General features: G+C 35.8%; 1 protein-coding gene across 1 annotated transcript; it reads left to right on the plus strand.

The window, feature by feature from the left end:
* The first annotated feature begins 754 nt into the window (after positions 1-754).
* LOC146145674 (EF-hand calcium-binding domain-containing protein 6-like) lies at positions 755-18,543 on the plus strand. Its single transcript, XM_083389612.1, has 19 exons — positions 755-1,075; positions 1,688-1,708; positions 2,387-2,490; positions 3,020-3,198; positions 3,644-3,785; positions 6,657-6,829; positions 7,519-7,670; positions 8,310-8,455; positions 9,181-9,377; positions 10,367-10,543; positions 11,314-11,424; positions 11,962-12,057; positions 12,411-12,548; positions 13,178-13,300; positions 14,092-14,212; positions 14,991-15,163; positions 15,948-16,119; positions 16,652-16,760; positions 17,290-18,543. Exons 1-19 carry the CDS (start codon positions 775-777, stop codon positions 17,415-17,417), a joined length of 2,763 nt encoding a protein of 920 aa, XP_083245738.1. The 5' UTR covers positions 755-774; the 3' UTR covers positions 17,418-18,543.
* The last annotated feature ends 257 nt before the right edge of the window (positions 18,544-18,800 follow it).

The following is an 18,800-nucleotide window of genomic DNA, read 5'->3' on the forward strand; positions in this document are numbered from 1 at the left end:
ACTGAAAATTATTGAACATAACAATCAAATTACCCTCAAAGATAGGGAAGTAGCAGCCGTCGAGTATTAAAGCAGCTTATGAAATATTGTGACTCAGGTAGCTTTTACAGGTAGACGACGTGACAGAAACGTATAAAAATAAGACTTTTTCGATAAAAAAATATAATCAAGACTTTTTTCGACGTTTAAACTTTTAAACCAGAAAAAAACAGCAACAACACGGAAATCCGTTTTTTGTGAAAGATAAATAAGTTTCACGCAAATGGGAGCATTTTGATCGTATACCTACACAAATGCATTTAGCGTTACAAATTTATAAACTTACTGTATTTTCCATCTTATTATCTTTAGCTTGATTGCTCATTATAAAATGAAACCTATATACTTCAAACGTATACCAACTTGACCCACGTTGCGTGTTCTCTACAAAGAAACAAGTTGCTTCTATTGAAAGTGAAATTTATATTTTATTTTTAAACTAAATTATTTGGGTCCCTAAGTATTTTGGGTTATAATGTTTTTAACGTGTTGCAGGTGGCATACTCACGTGAAAACAACCACGCTTTGTGCCACATAACTTAGTTAAATCGCATTAACTTGTCTTTGAGTGTTGCATATTTACTTTGAAACAAGATGCTATACGGGAAGTGACATCTCTAAACTATATAATAATTATTATATATGAAACCTCATTATTCGTGCTCCATGTTCTGAACAGTCAGATAAATGTTATACCGAAATGTCGCAGGTTGCATATTCACTTAGAAACCAGTCATGTCGCATACTGTAATGAGCGGTGGCCACGGTTCCGGCGCCGGTCTCCTGCCGCGAATCGAGCACCCCCTGTCCCGGCTGGACCGGCCCGAGACCATGTCGGTTCGGGGCATGAGCCGAGCCAGGAGCCGGACCGGTAATGACTTCACAGCGGAAGTAAAGCGAATGAGCCGCGCCCGGTCGGTGACCATGAGCCCGCGAAGAAAGGACCTGGATCCAAAGATGCCGGTTCCAGCCATTCCCGAAGGTGTTGAAGTTGTGCGTTCGGCAGACCAGAGCAAACCAACGCTGCCCGTGTTCGGTATGTCGATTTGTATGTTGTTCTTTTTCGTTTTTTGGAAGAATCAATGACGTATATTTTGTACTAATTTAAGGTTCCAGCAGCGACCTATCCTTTTCTAGTACGTGGCTTGGCATTGAGATCATGTTTTAATTCGGCAAAGCTCAAACAACTTACATAGCTTTTTCTATCTTGCTTCTTGTTCTTTTCGCATTCCTTTACGGCTTTTTAACGCAAAACGATCTTAACAATGTTAGAAATAAATAAGTGAAGGACGCTGACGTTCAATCCTTTGGCCCAAACAGTTAACGACGAAATCGATTTGAGTTTTTTGATTTGTTTATCTTATTTAAGATTTGCAAACGCTTGTTAAATAACGAACGAAGTTTATTTTTGTCTGTTTAACCTATGGTCATGGCCTTGTACACATTCCTACCTTGTTTAGAAATGTCAATGCGCAACTGAAATTGTAAGCATCAGTCGTGAACTAAGCTTTAATTTGTAGTATAGGCGTTATGAATAACGTATGAAGTATCGTTTCAAGTTGCACTTAAACTAAATTATTCTATAAACCAGAGACTGATTTTACTTTATATAACATATGCCTAACCAATACCGTTTTCGACTTCTTAGCAGCCTACAAGGATCAGTCAGGTAACATTAAGTCATTTCATTAACATCTGTATCAATGTATAGAAAAACTAAATGCATGTCCATAGGTGTATTGTATCATGTCATTCCCCTTCTAATAATAGACGTATGCCTATATAACGGTGAAACTCAAATACCAAACTGCATGATGTATTAGAATGACAATTTATGCGTATAGGTCTAACTCTAATACTTTTTTGTTATTTACATTATTTTACATGGTAAGGTGTGGACTTTTGCAATTTATACCCACCTGGTAACATGTGTATATATAGTTATTGACCAATTGTAAATAAAATAACTTCTAAATAGAGAACCAAATTATCTTGCAGATAATTTGGATAGTGTTTGGTATCAATTTAGTTGGCCTATAGCCACTGTAATGCCGCATTTCGCATTTATTTCTGTGTTATGTTTATGAAAGTAAGATGGCCGCAACTTGGTCTTGCAATATAAATGAATTTTGTAAATCAGACGCTTTTATAAAAGCAAGTTTATTACTAAAAACTGTTTGGTTTAAGATTTTAAGGGATGAGAAAAGTCAGAAGTATTTGTACTCAACAAAAAGCAAAGGCGCCGTTTTCCTATCAAATAAGTGTTATTTGTTGCGTTTTTCGAACGTTCGTTGTTTTTACCCAATCCAATGTATTTAATTATCCTTCAACTCGTTTGAACTCGTAGGCAATCGAGCAGTGATGAGTCGGGCTGAGTCGCGTGCGAGTAATACGAGTAAGATGTCGGCTTTGTCGAGACCCGGAACTCAAGCTCGGATCGAAGTTGATGAGGTATGTTTATTGTTATTTAAACTGTTGACAAAGCACCGTAATCATTTAATCTCACAGTGAAATCAAATCCAAAGCTCTTTTTCACTATTTGGAAAAAGTGACGTATATTTGTATTCGAGCAAACTTTAAACCATGAACACCCAGCATCCGTAATAATGTGATACAACCGGTATGTGGTTCGTCTAAATCTGTGGTTCCCAACCAGGGGGGGATTTTGTAATTTGTAGGGGGGAATTTGTGTCACAATATTAATCAAATAGGGTACAAAGAGGCACAAAGAGGAATATTAGAAGGTATAAAGCTTAAAATCGAGAGATTAATTTCTGTTCTAAGAATTACATTAAAATTATAATGTAAACGATATTTATAAAACTAAATTTCTATGGTTATTAGAAAGTCCGACATAAATGTAAAATACCTACATAGAAAAAGCAAGTGTGTTTAAGGACCGGGGCATTTTTTTGTAAAACGGTAAAAAGTATAGATGAAGCACGGCTGGAAACATTTCAACTTTATTTAACCTCCGCAGCTTGAAATGGCGCTCCGTAACAAGATACGCACCGGAGGATACTTCGCCATTCGTCAAGCGTTTAAGAACAACGACCCCGAAGGAAAGGGCAACGTAACACGGGAAGCATTGCTTCACATCATTTCCACATTTCTCGGCAAAATGATCCCGTCAAAGCTATTCCATCTTCTGCTAAAAAGGTAAGTCTTGTTGTGGTAAAACGAATACGGGAGTATCTTAACTTTAAGCGCAATTTTCAATTATATACTCAACAGGTTTCTAAGGGTTTTAAAACTACTTTTAACGTGTCTAGGTTAAAACAAGACTGTGATTAATTCCATATTAAACATATTTATTTGCAGTTTGTAAGTTGAAAGGTAGGCCTGTCACGCCAAAATTGGTCCGGCCAAAACTGGTCCGGTCGGATCGATTTTGGCGTTGGAACAGCCGCTAAAACAGGTCTGGCTAGGGTTAGGGTTAGGCCGGACCAGTTTTGGCCTAGCCGGACCTGTTTTAGCGACTGTTCCAACGGCAAAATTGATCCGACTTTTAGTTCAAAACGGTCTATGAAGGTTCGAATATATACAAAATAGACAAACGTCTTTAACCGTACTTCTAAGCCTGTTTTGTTTTGATACGTCGCAGATTGCATTTGGAAAATCAGAGCATCGTCAAATTTGACGAATTCTACGCCCAGTTTCGCGAGAGCGTGTCTTCAGAATATCCGAGATGGTTGGATCCAATTGCGCGGATGCAAGCTGAACGATCAACCATGTCAGCTAGCCAGGTAATGCTGGTGTATACGAATGCAGTTTATTGTCGATATTTTAATTTAATTGTTTTAAAAGGTTTGATTAGTTGTATTTCGAATTGGTCGAAATTGTCTCCGGCTACGAATTTTTGGTTTCAAAATATTAAGCCAAGATGTATCGTGCATGGATTTTTAACCGTGGCCCTCGCCCCGATGGGGGAACGGAGTAGATTTCATGGCCCCAGCATATAATATTTCAAAACACTAGTCAGTTAAATCAAAATTGATGTTTTATTTTAATTATTATTTCTACTGTGACGTGGCGTATGTTTTTGAAACGTGAATATGGTGGCGGGATAAAATGTTCAGCACACATTAAAGAGGCTACCATCCTCAAAAGGACGAGTAGCCACTAGTGTAGTGGAGCCCGTACGGATTTGAAATATTTTTGTATTAAATTTATTATGACATATTTTTCTTTGTTGATTTCGCGCCAAGGGACACTCAAACATTTCGATTGCGCACAGCATTTCCCGATTCAGCACATATATAATCCACGAATTAAAATGATATATATCGTTAATAGATATTTAATGTGCATTAATAATAGGCCGCTCAAATGTTTCGTAACGTAGGCGATGCAATCCAAAGCGTCTTTAAGTTTGGAAAATTTTTTTATAGAGAACATTTCGTTTAATTCAATATATAAACTGTTGCTACCAGGCATGGTAATATAAATCAAAAACAGCTCCTCTGGTAATTGTAATTGTTAACCAACGTTTCGGCAACCTATACAAGCCGCCTTCGTCAGGGTGATTGACACTGAACGCTCGTACAATATTTCGTTTATTTGCTAAACAGTTGTTATAACCCGTGAAAATACGATAAATTTTGCACCCGAGTTGCTTTAAGAAAATAGCGTGAATTTATTTTTAGCATGAACTCTATATTGCTTTTACGCACATGTCTCTTCAATTAGGTTATTATATTGTTGAGATCTACACAATAACAAACACCGGTCTTTCGTAATCCATAACACAGTATTGAAACAATATTTATGTAGCTTTGATGCTACTCTTTAGGCCGTGCCACGAATAACGTTATAGCAATAAGGCGAACCGACTCACAGAAACCTTGTAAACTTGGTTGAGCCTTTAAAGAGCTTGAGTCAACACTGGAAAACCACTTCAACAACACCCTTTGTGAAAACTGAATCGACTGTATTTTCCTGGATTTTCTTCAAGGCAATATCCACAGTATGCTGTGTCCAGGCACATAATATTATCGTGCTTGAAGATTACAGGCTAAAATTGACCGATCGCGATTTACGGATCGCGACAAATGCAATCACGACCCTGTTTCAACATAAATTGCTGTCTGCCTAGAGGCACACATTGAGTGCAAGCAATTTGCAAGTCATATCAATTTGGTAACTTGGTATGTTGCCTTTAAAGATGACGCCCTCTGAAAAGATTTGTACCGCTAAAATGATAAACGTTAACTCACAAGAAACAACGATCGAAAGTGTATTATTGCCTCGTAAACATGTCGCCGTTCTCGAAAGGAACACTGTACAAAGAGTAATATCACGAATGCATCGGATTAAAGACCAAATACGATGAGACTAAGACAAAGTAGGGTCGCCTGTATTATATATTTTCCAATGACAGTCAATCATCTCATATTATTAGGTTTAATGGCTGTCAAAGTGGTATATCCTGTAAGTTGGAGTCCAACAATACTGTAAATGTGATACTGGGTGCATCAAATAACTGATTTTATACAACCGCGCTCACTAAGAAACGTTAAACATCTTTTAATAAAAACATCATTTAATTTAAGGCTTTTTCTATTAAACTAATGACATTCTCGTTACTAAACATGATGTTACGGCGGCTTTCTCAAAACAAGCGAAACAAGCTTTTAGGGTTTTAAAAGTGTCTCGTTACAATTTTACTGGGTCGCTTTGGGTGACTTAAATCCTCCGAATGTGTAAAGCCTTTTCAATAAAGTCTATTTACAAAACACACTTATCATTGAAGACTCAGCGTGCGCATGCGAATGGTGCCGGCTGGCAACGTCCAATTATTGTAATGGAAATCTTTTATTTGGTCACATGTAAACTGCTTGTATATGATCCTCTTTTTTAGAAAGTATTATTTTGGTTTACTTTGGACGAACGTGTGCATAAACCACTCTAAATTCTGTACAAATGCACATAAAGGGCAAAATATTTCTCCACAATGCACGTAAAAGGCAAATTTTTCTCCTTTTTTATTGCTGCTCATGCTACTTTGCTTAACGTTCCGATTAGTAACATAGGTTATTGTTCATTCATATGGTTGTCGTCTGATTTTAATTTGCGAATAGAGGTAGCCTAGCGCTATTTTATGTACGTTTTGTTATTGAAGAATTTCATGACGTCAAAGTTTGCCACTTTCCAATCAAAACACTTTTGACAAGATCTGCTCTAATCATTTTTGATCTGCTCTAAACAAGATCTGCTCTAATCATTTTTAAGGAGTTCGTGTCTTTTTCGATCAGTAACATAGGCTAATGTTTTTCATATTGTTTTCATCTGATTTTGATTTACGAACAGGAAACAGCGCGCTATTTTATTTACAGTATGTATCGTTACTAATTTATTTACGTCAATTTGTGCCACCTTTAAAAAAAAAATTTTAATTATCTTCCAATAGGTTAAAATTTCAGATACTTGACAATTTATCCCGATATCGGAAAGTATCTCAATCTGACCTGACACTAAATTACATCATTACCTGTCTCATATAAGAAAAATAGTTTTTGTAGCTTGATAAAAAGTATATGGAAGGGTTAAGGGAAAAATAAGACTGTGTTGCTAAAATTAGAAAACGACCTCTGTTATAATAAGTTGTGCCTTTCCAGGTTCACGCCCAGTTAAAGGCCAAGACCAAGCAGAGGTTCCTTGACCTTGCCGACCTTGTGCCCCAAATGAACCCGGGCGGTTCCGGTCGGGTGATGGCGCCAGAGTTCAGGAACGTACTTAACAAGCTCGGATTTTTTATGGACGACGTAGAATTCGAGAAACTTTGGAAGAGGTCGGTTTTAGGCTTTCAGTTTGATATTTTAACGATGACATTATCAAAGTAATAAATGGTATAATAATTTAAAAAGTGTAAATCCTAAAAAAAATGGAAGTAAAATTTAGTTCTGGTTTGTGTGAGTCAAATAAGAGCATATTTCGTAAGGTTGAAATTTAATAGTTTAGTGAGTCATACTGGGGAAGTACACTAAAATCTAGTTGGTTGAGGGCAATAATCAAAATAAAACACCAAAATATACAATCTCTCGTCCACTTATCTACTTCCTGCCAATGTTCAAAACGCCCCCACTATTAATAACAAATTTTAGTCGGTAATGCTCTTTAACAAATCGCTGTATTAGGCTGTAATTACGGTGGAAATGTTGAAAATAAAATTTTGTTTTTCCAAAGACAAGCTCTCGAAAAACCGTGCATAGTTGGGACAACCTGGCATACAAACCTTTTTGATAAATACCTTTGTTACACTGTAAACAGGATGCCACTCTTAAAAATCAATTTGTGTTTTAAGTTTACAAGCTTGTGTACAATCATGCTTAATGAGTTCAAACTCACAATAGAATCTTTCTAAAACGTTTTACTTAAAGGCTTATTATATGGTATTTTTGTTCTATGGGGCTATTCGCTGGATTGTTCGTTTTGTTGTTTAAGAAGTGGCGATAAAATATATAAAAACGCTTTTTCCAGATACGACGAGGGTGGCCTTGGTGTTGTAAACGCTGAAAAACTGCTGAGGAAACTCGGAATCGAGTTCAGAGAATCTAGGACTCCGATGAAGAGCTTCGCTGACTCTGAAGAAATTATGCCGCGTCAAGATGTAGTTTTACCGCCATCAGCTCGTAAGTTGTTGTATTCAAGTAAAGTTAAACAACCCGGCCAATACTAACAACCCTACGATAAATTATCCCAAATACCAACTGCGTTACAATAAGAAATGGTCCCAAATAAATACACAATTTTAATAAATTCGTTTTTGTATTTCTTGCTGTATAAACGTTTTGTTTGGTCATTTGATCATTGTAGTTCGTTTGGATGGATACAGCGATTTACAGTAGCATACATTTCTAATCGATATCAGCGATTCAGTCTCCATTCGAATTCGCTGTCAATGAAACAGAGATTTCAAGTAGGCGCTTCACAACAACAAGCAACTTGTCCTCGTTGCAGCATTTACCGGAAGATCACTGCCTAAAAATCTTGGAAAATAGGAATCTTAAAAAATTCAGAAACCAATATTTGGCTTCACAGGGTGAATTTTTAAAAACCTAACGTGCAATGCAATATAAGTAAACAAGCTCATATACAAATATGGGAATACAACTTTATGTTGAAAAATAACAACTGAGTGATATGAAAACTTCTTCCTTTTTATACTACAATGTTTTAGGCATTAACTTCGGCCTTACGTCCTGATTAATATAAAAAATAATCTATTTCTGTACTAATTTTGTTTTATCCTAATGCGTGTCTTATTCCAGCGTCTACTGGAAGATCACTAAAGCCGAGCGAGATGCGGCGACGCACTTCAATTGACATCGAGAAGTGGATCAAGGAAAAGTTCAGGCAGGGATTCCAGGAAATGAAGGCCGAGTTCAGGAAGGGGGATCCCCAAAACACGCGCAAGGTTTGTTCCGAACGCTCGTTGTAAAATTGGCAACTGAATTGTGTTTAGAGTAAATAGAAAGATAGGTGAAAGCAACATTAAACCTTGTAAATGTTAACTAATGTAAATTTATCTTATAATTTAAAGTGCTTAGTTATAAGCTTCTGAATTTGTAAGCTCTTCTGCGATTAATTTTGCTAACCTGCTTTTAAAGTCAAACTTCCATGTTAAGTAAAACGCAGAGTGCCTTATGAAAATCTTCACTTTTCTTAGACGTTTAATTTTAGTATTTAAAGTTTATTATTGCACTGAACATCAAGCGTTCTCGGGTCAACGCGCATACTGGATATTAGGTATTTACTTTTCCATTTACTTTTCCATTGGGATATTCCCTTTGCCAGTCAAAATACATTTTTTTTATTTATGAATGTTCATGGTTTAGGTTTCTGTCTAATGCTGCCGGCTAACTCGCTCTAAAAAGTCGGCGTTTCCATGTTGAAGGTGTAGTTACTTTATTTGTAACTTGGGTAAAAGCATAAAAAAAATCATCCCATTTCTCCGATATTTTAAACCCAATGTGTAATATTAAATGTATAGCGCGTTGCCTGATTTGTTTAACAAAGCAACCAACGTTATTTTTTGACTTCAAATCGCCGTAAACGTAAGCGTTTTTGCGCCAAACCACATTTTATTTTGTGCAACCGAAACAAAATCAGGTTTTGCTCTGACCTTTAACCTCTCCCCAGGTGTCACGTGACGTGTTCAGGCGCGTGCTCTCCCAGTTCGATCTGTATTTGCGCGACGACGCCTCGCTCAATATGTTCCTGGCAAGGTGCGGGTTGCCCGAGAGTGGCGAGATCAGCTATGCCGATTTCCTCAATAAATACCAGGATAGGAGCGAGACCGGTGTGGTCCACAACATCCTGTCTAACCCAAATCACAGGTGAGTTTATAGATGATACATGTTAGGCGTGCGTGATTCAATTGGAAAGTTCTAGAAGCTATAATTCTAGTGTACATATAGCTAATAGACTGGTACGTTTCAGTAGGGGTGCTATAGGAGTTACTGTAGTTTCATTTGTGGTTTAATGAGGGAAACTAGATAAGTTTTTTAAGATATTTACTGGACTCTCCTGTTTTTGAAGTAGTGTTATAAGTTAAACTGGTTTTAACCGCAAGTAATTTCATGCTTAGTAATATACGTTTTATCTGCTACTTGCGCGTTCCTCTTAAGAGTGCCCTGCGACTATTGCATGTCAACCAAATGCGAACTCCCGGATGAAACATGTCTGAATTGTGTGTTTCAGTGTTTCAGAGTGTTTTGAGGGAATCTAGTTTTAACCGGAAGTGAATTGAAGAATATTGATATCTATTATAATCGCGCAATTTTGTGAAAAGCTGCCCTGCAACTTTCTTACGTTAACTAAATGCGAATTCACGAATGATACATGCTAGACTTATGTGATTCAAAAGAAAGTTCTGGAAGAAGCAAATTTTAGTCAAGATAGCTGACTTGGGCATTTTAATAGGAGTGCTGTATGGGTTAGTATAGTTCTTTTTCATTTTTTGAGGGGTTAACCAATTTCAAGGGTGAACTTAGTAAAGATATTTGTTGAACTTGCGTGTTTTACATGGAGTGTTCTGAGGGAATGGAGTTTTATCTAGAGCAATTTTAAGAATAATGATATCTATTACACCTACGCGTTCCTGTGTTAAGACGCTCTGCGACCAATGTTATGTCAACCGAAATAGAACTCACGGATGAAACAAGTAACAATCATTCCATGGAGAGTTCTGCGAGAAACACAGCAAAAAATTATTCACAATTAAACTATTTTCACCTAAATTGTCTCTAGGCGAAGGGTAATGAACAGTCGTGGTATTAAACATATTCGTCAGCGATCTAGACTTGCGCCTTTTATCTCCTCCTAGATTCAACAAGAACCCGCGAGCGGTCAGTCCCAAGTCGACGGTGACGGCTGTGGAGGCGAGGATGATGACGCTCTTCCAGTCCGACTTCCTCGCGCTCCTCGGCATCTTCCACAAGATCGACAAGCACCACCAGGACGTCATTTCACAGCAGGAGTTCAGGGCAGCCATCGAGAGCAGGTCAGGAATAAATGACATTAAAGAGTTTTTTTGTTTAAAGTGTTTTTTTACCTTGACCCCAAAACGACTACAATCAAATTAGCAGAGATTCGAATACCCAGTAGCCTACCTATTACTTATATTTAACGCAAAATTATATATTTTCATTTTTTAATAAATTAACCTTTTTCACGTTCCCCCAAAGCAACAAAAATCAAAATAGCAGAAATTATAATACCCATGACTTATATTTCACGCAAATGTTTGAAAGGTTTACTATAATTTACCAAAGTGGGTTATATTGAGAATAGGTATCTTTATCATGGATAAAACGCCCTGAACTCGAAAAAAATAAAATAAATCTTATTTAGCTGGGTTTTTTCCTTTTGCAAATTGCTTGTACCTTTTGGTAAAACAAACTCGACTTTACACTGAAAACTTTACAAGATTTATATATATATATGTATATTAATCAAAGTATTCTTTCGAATAACAAAATCTGCCTGAATCCGAATGGTGAAAACAAACGATTTTGATTGCACATCAATGTTAAAGATCAAACTAAGTACAGACCTTAATAAACCGAAAATCAGTTTCTTTTATGTATATATTTATCTTTTTATAACATACAAACAAATTGATTTTCGGTTTACTAAGGTCTGTACTTAGTTTGATCTTTATATATGTATTTCTAAGAAATCTCGACAGACAGTTTAGTGTTGGATCGCAAGAATATATTTTCATTGGAAATTTAGCTTGACTGTTACTTTTCTGACTGAAATTTATTCCAGGTTTCAGCTTGAAATGAGTGACGGCGAATTCGACATTTTCTTGGAGCAAGTTCCACTAAACGAGGAAGGAGACGTAAAATACACAGAGTTCATGGCACAATTCGACACAAAGTAAGATTTCAATGATTGCATCGTAGGAACACTAAAATTTTCGAATGGATTGGTGTAGTTTAAAATTGCTAAAATATCGATCATAACGACAATAATACAAAAACGAAAATTTTGACCGAATTAATTAAAAACCGTGGAAGCAAGATGTATTCTGCTTTAAATTGGCAAACTGCAAATGCAAACCACATCGCGTTAAAGTAAGCCACATTACATTTATTACTGCAACTTGTTTCAACTTTTTATTGTAAAAATCAGTAACTTTAACTTCAAAATTAACAAAATTTAACGACCTTGTGGACACAGTGTCGCGTTCCTTAAAACATATTTCTGTAAAAATAACAGTTTACCAGGCAATTAATAGCAACACTGACTTTATTCCGATATGCCCACAAAACCACCACTGGTCATTGAAAAAGGGTAGGCTATAGTTATATTTAATAGAAAAGTATTGCACAGACAGACCTCTTTTTAATTTTTCGAACGAGATATTTGTTACTTTATGACAAAAAACAAATATGTGCAATGTTCAATTCACAGACAAGGAGCAAAAAGTCTCTGGGATGCTAAGTCAGTGGCTTCACGAAGAAGAACCAAGCCGCTGGGTGGCGCTGCTGCTGTCGCAGCTGGAGAAAGGTAATTTCCCTTTTCATATAAAGTCCCTTGATTCTCTATTTTTTTTTCATATAAAGTCCCTTGATTCTCTATGAATGTGATGCTTCCCTTATAATGTCGTACTGACCAACATTATAGGCACATCACTTGTTTACACGTTTTGGCCGACGTCATAAGTTCAAAACTCATAGCAGGCTAGATTTTTTTAGCCATGTCTTGCTGTCACTAAACACTAAACCCTGGTCGACTGATATCGGTAAAGCCATTTTAAAGGCATCCGGTATATTAACTAATCGGGTTTTAATTGTTATACTACACCTAAGATCTTTGACTGCAAAATGTTCAAAGATCATCGTTCAAAAATGTTATTTCAGGACAATCGACAATCTTCATGACATCCTTCGTGATATCGTGAGAAACGACATGAACAAGCTCGAGAGCGAATTTCGTGAGCTGGATGAGTACAACAGCGGGCGTCTCACGCAAGAGATGATGTATCAACTTCTCACCAAGTAATTTTATGATTTTTTGCTTGGAGCATAATGGTTAAACGTTGTAGTAAGACGTAGTAAAATCCCAATACAGAACATTTTTTAATGTCTCAATTTATTTTCAACAATGTGAGGGAGCACTGATTCTAATAGAAGTATAATTTACTGATAGAAGTATAATTTACTGCCAAGGCAGACTACCGAAACAAAGGAAACAAGGAAAAATACACTATAAAAACCTGGGTAGTTAGTATAGGTAATGTTTTCTGTTTTGATTTTGATTTTGAACGGAATACTAAAAAAAGCTTAACTGAGATTTTGCATTAAAATGGAGTATAAAACGTTGTATAACAGCATTTAAAAACTACATTTTACGTAATCATTGCAATAGAAAAAGCGAAAAAATGTGTCAATTTTTACCTAACGCGGGTCGTAATTAAAACAGTAATATAACTTTTTTGACATGAATATATAACCTTCACGCGAATACTTTATATATATATTCATTAGCTGGTGTCGGAATATTTTGTAACAGTAATATTATTTTGTTTAGTTTTAAATAAGTTCCCTGGATTAGGTCGTATATTTCGCGACCCGCGGCATTTTTTTGTCAATTCTTTTGGGCACAAAACAATTTTTTCTTTTGTCAGAATGACGATCAACCCTCCGGTTACGAGAGGCGAAATTCGTCGGCTTTGGGAAACCTTCATCGTCAACAAAAACAGGACCCTCAACTTTCACCAGATGGTTCGTCACTACGGCTACTCGCTAAAGTGAGTACTCTAGTAACTCTCAGACGCAAGTGATTGTTATGTCTAAGAGCTGTGTTGCAATTGTTGATATTTATTAAAGTGCCTACTTGTTCTGAGCAGTAGGTTTTATTTAACTGTTGTAAATCACAAGCAGTTGCGTTTTGTTCTCCTTTATTTGCTATTACATTAAGCGATTTGCAATTTTACAACACGTAATAGGTTCACTTTGTTTTTATTAACATGCAACAGCAATAAAACGTTTTCTGATTTAATTGACAATACATTTTATCTGACTTTGACTAATGCTCTAATTAATAAGCATAGTGTCCTAAATCATTAAAATGCATGTGCGTACAACAGTGATCTATGACCTTATTTGATCAACTGATTTCGGTTAGCTTCTATAAAGGCTCCTAAAGTATGATAAACACGTTCCGGAAATAAACGTTTAGATAACATATCCTTTTGTCGCCACAAGCGCGAATTAACACGGTAGCAAGATAAACGAGGAATAAAACATATAATGACTATCAGTTGACGCCGTAGATATTACGAATCCAAGTTACAAGTAACACTGGGAAAAACTACATAACAAACTAAACACGACTGAATGCAAACAGTGCGAACAGAACCCGAGCAATGCGAAATGCAACAAAAGCTATACATTTCAAACAAAAGGAAAATAACGAATTCCGCGCCAGAAAGTAATAAAGTATTAACTCATAAAAACTGCATATTAGCTGTATTTACTTTTTAATTTAAATTATACATTTCCAGTTAGTGAACAGCAATGCATTTGTTTGCTTGTACAGATCAGCAGCATTCCCGAACGCCAAGGTGGTGCCACCACAGAGAGGTGATAACGACTTTATGGTGAGATCCAGGAAGTTGAACTGCGCTGCCGATATGCTCGAAGACAACCTCAGAGCTAAGGTGGGTCTGAAATACTTGGACCGATTCAACCACGCTTGGAAAAATCCCAGTTTCGTTCGATGCATCAAATAAAAAGCGATTTAAAATAAAGCGAATGCTTCTAAGGAATAAAAATTTGCCAATCAGATATATTCAACGCACATTAAACTGCTGTGGTATACTTTAATATTGTTTGGAGTAACCACTATGAGACGAAGTATCAACCAACTTTAAGTTAATTAAACTCTTAAAAGGCATTTTTATAGAAACTGTGTGTATTAACAGCTCAAAAGTAGTGGTACGATGCGTTGGTTTTCTTTTTGTTTTTTATTGCAATTTTTACTAGTGCACATTTATTTTAGCAGTTTTTTGCCTACAAATTAATCAAACGAAAAACAGATTAACGCAACGGAAAACAAATTAACAAAACGGAAATAGTATCTACAGAAAAAGTTGTTAAACAATAAGTTTTAATTTAATCTAAGCGTACAAAACATAATTTTTATCCAGACTCTGTAAGCAGTTGCAAATCTATGTTAATCGATAAAAATTATATCTTTACAAGTTCAAGGTCAAATATATTGTTTACCGTTTTATTTCAAGGTCGATTAATTTTGGGAGGACCAGAAAAAATAGTATCTACACCAACAGATCCTATACAACACATTTTAATTTTACCTCAGTGTAAAAAGCATAGCTTTTATACAAACCTTATACGCATTTAAAATTTTAATTTAGCAGAAAAAAATTATATTCGTATGTTCAAGGTCAAATATACTGTTTACCGTTTCATTTCAAGGTCGATTATTTGTGGGAGGACTTGCGACGCGAATTCGTCGAGATGGATCCCTATCACACCGGATTCGTTTCGCGTGACGAGTTTCGTGACGTGCTCATGGAGCTGTGCGTTCATCTCACGAATCACGAGGCGGAAATCATCGCCACGAAGTTTGACACAAACACGGACGGCAGGTAAGAACCAGGGCTGCAAAGTCGGAGTCGAACTCGAAATGTGGGACTCGAAGGAGTCGGTTTGTTTTGCTGGATTTGTACTCGGGACTCAAGTAAGATCACGTAAGACTACCCGAAGACATGCGAGGACATGGCGCACATTAATGAAATTTGAATTTATCAGTGCTAAACTTTCTTATGTTTTTTTTATTCACTTGAAGCTTACTAAAAGTTCATTGAAGAAAATTGGGTCGCCAAAGCTTCGTTGTTCTCAGTATCACTTAGTATTTGAGTTGCGGCGAAAAAAGGTTTTGAGCAGTGTTGTAAAGTCCAAGTCAAGTCATTTGTGAAATAACTTAAGTCCAAGTCAAGTCTTTTTGAATAAATAACAAATCAGGTCATTACTAGATCAAATTAATTCCAAGTCAAGCCCTCGTCATAAAAAGTAAACGTTTAAAACTGGTATACTTGTTCGATTATATGAGTAATAAATTAACAAAAACTTTAAACGCACCGTATAAAGCAAGCAAATTGGTTTTACCCCATTTAAAGCAAAGGCTTAATGAAAAGTAATTTGTTCAAAAGACTTAAGTCAAGTCGTTTGTCCAAATGACTTGAGTCAGTCAAACCTTTGAAAAAAATGACTTAAGTTCATTTAATTCAAGTCATTCAAATCATTGACTTAAGTAATTGAAACACTTGGTTTGAGAACTTTCGGTTTAAACTGATTACCTATACGATTTGGTATAAGGGACGGTACCTGGTAAACATTTCCGTTTAATCGAAAACTTTCTCACATTTGTAGGGTTTCGTACGTCGAATTTCTTCGCCCATTCGCGCAACGTCGTCAGCTGTGGAAGAACGGCAACAACATGCTCTCCATTCTCACCCACCCCCTTGCTGAGTTCCCGGTGTCTGACATCGCACTGAAACCCACCAAAGGACTGGAGGCCGTCACCTCAAAGCTAAAGGATCAGGTAAAACACTATTGATGGTCGAAAATCTGCTTCGGATATAAATAAATTTTCCTAAGTGCAAAATTGTGAAAAACTATGTTATTGGCGCTAAAAGCATAATTTTTATTTAACAATTTAACAAAATTACAAACGCACGATAAAATTAAAAATAAGTGTTGTCAACAATCTTTTTATATTATATTTTCAATTGTTTTAGGCTAAACATTTTTTCGAAACTAACAAACAAAACTCTTTTTAATAGTCTGCTGAAAGGTAAAAATTTAAACTTTCAGCTATGAAATAATTCCATATACTGTCATCCCGGCCCACTGGCTTACGAAGAAAGTAAATTGAAATGTTTCCTGCCTGGTTATTGTACCATATTAGACCCACAAATGTAGCCTACTACATTGAAAACTAGCATGAAGGTACTTCCTATATCGCCTTATGTGCAAACTAATGTTTTTACTTTTATCTAAATACGACGAAATGCGTATACCTTTCGTCAGTAAACTTTAACTTCTCCATAATATCTGTTAATATTTCTTTTCAGTTGTCTGGAGATTGGAGGACATTGCGGCGGGCGTTCAAGAAAATGGATCATTCATCTGATGGAATGCTAACTCTGCCCGAGTTTAGGAGCGTTCTTAAACTCTGCAACGGTAAGTAAATAGGTAATAAAATACTATTATTAATTATTGTTTTAATATTATCATTATTTTTGTTGTTTAAATTGGGATCCAAGTCTGTTCCAACAGTGCTATTTTGAAATAAATTTTGAAATAAAGTTGTCTTAGATCTATTTAATACCCTATGTGGTTCTGTTTGGATTGGTGAGTAAATGCACGTTTGACTTGGACAACATGAGCTCCAAAATTTCCAAAAGTAGCTTAAAAACGAGCTAATGTGTTTGGATGAAGTTGACTTTGTTTTTGGAAACAAATCAACAGACGAAATTGTTACAGAAAATCCATTGATCATTTGAGCTATATAAAGTGCCTTTCAGAAATTTGGCCCATTTTTCATTTGTGTTGGGGACAATAATAAATACAGCAATGCACAATTTGTTTTAAATAAATTATTCGCCGTTTGAAAGCTCATTTTTAGTTGGTTTACTCATGTATGAACTGTTTTGAAGCATGTTTTGTCCTGCATTAATTCACCTATTGTAAAGCCCCTTTTGCATTGCAGTAATTCTCGACGAAGACGAAGTGTATCACGTGTTATCCGAGTACGACGATAAGATGTCCGGAAAATTGGATTACAAAAAGTTTATAAGGGACAATGTCAGCACGGCTGTGTCTAAAAAGTCCGTGTAAAATCCAGCAGCAGAAATTCCAACGGAAAGGACTCGTTCACAAATATCCGCGCCTACCACAAGACTGTTTTCCAATTACCGATTTTGTATGATTTGAATGGTTATGATATCACTTATTATAGTCTTTAAACTGACATTTTTGATATTGAACAAACTCCCCTAATGTGTACAGATGTTCTTATTGTGGTGTTTTCGTGCATTGGTATAAAGCAAAAATTGAAATAAAAAACTGTTGTTTTTCAACAATTCCTGCTAATATATAACAGTCCTATTACCACCGAAAGCGTAAAACCATTTTATATTAAAAAGAATGTTAATTATCTTTTTTGTTTAATTCAGCATGGATATAACCGATTAAATATTGTCATTTGTAGCGATTTTTGTAATTGTTATAACTAAAGATTTACAGATAAAGGTTTTACGTATCAACAGTGTCCTTTTTTTCTTTTGTATATGTTGTAACCATCTTGTTCAACAGCGTTATATTATTATAAAATAAACCTTTTTTTAATAGCAAGTTCCAAACAAAAGTTAACCCAACTGAACTGTAGAGTGTTTTGTTGTTCTTTTGCTATATTTATGTTTTCTTTGTTGCCAAGTGTTATGCTTATATCGGTACAAATTGTAATCAAAAGTTACATGGTACTCCACTGTACTTAAATCTAGGGTAGAAATGTATCGATGGAAGAACATGACGTATGTCGTCGAAGTTTTTTTGTAGCCGCTATACAATTTACCAAGCCAAATGGACATAGTTTTATTGATATTTAATTGAGTTTTATGTGATAGCTAAGGAAAAAAAATTAACATTAGAAATTTCAATTTGTACTATAGTGTTACTTTTTGTTTCTGAATATAAATGCAAACCTTGTCGTTTCCATTTTTAGAATACCAAATGTTATTGATTGAGTTTACAGTGAATGAATGTAAAAGGCAGAACGTAAGACAGATGTATTTTGATAATAAAATAACTTTTGGAATATATCCTTTTTATAAATGTGTGCAAAAAGTTCAAATTGTACTCCAATAACTACTAAAGTGGTAAGTTTTTATTATGCTTTTAATTCTGGGCATGTGAATGTTAAATTTTGTATACAGGTTTATTTTACTTTGCAAATAAAAGGACGAATATAAGTGACTGTATATTTTTTTTCTGCCAAAAATATTGCATTAAATTAATAAAACCTCAATCCATTGAAATCAAATAGAGACCGACAAACTCTCTCGCCAATTACAAAAAGGAAGCAATCAACGAACCCGTGCTTAGCAGACGAGTAAATTGGTTGCGCCTTACAAGCTGATTAAAAGCGCCTTTTCACTTGCGCGTTCTATTATTACTCCCGCATTTTGCCGCGTTGTAAAGTCGGTAGTAAGTTGATTTTAT

Source organism: Ascidiella aspersa, chromosome 5, assembly GCF_963924565.1.
Source record: "Ascidiella aspersa chromosome 5, kaAscAspe10.2, whole genome shotgun sequence".
In the NCBI taxonomy this organism is placed as follows: Eukaryota; Metazoa; Chordata; class Ascidiacea; order Phlebobranchia; family Ascidiidae; genus Ascidiella; species Ascidiella aspersa.

Excerpts from the sequence above, each read along its gene's own strand:
- LOC146145674 (XM_083389612.1), top strand. The coding sequence starts at position 775 with ATGTCGCATACTGTAATGAGCGGTGGCCACGGTTCCGGCGCCGGTCTC. Across the intron at positions 8,456-9,180 it reads ATCCCCAAAACACGCGCAAG|GTGTCACGTGACGTGTTCAG; the intron begins GTTTGTTCCGAA and ends ACCTCTCCCCAG. Across the intron at positions 9,378-10,366 it reads CTGTCTAACCCAAATCACAG|ATTCAACAAGAACCCGCGAG; the intron begins GTGAGTTTATAG and ends ATCTCCTCCTAG.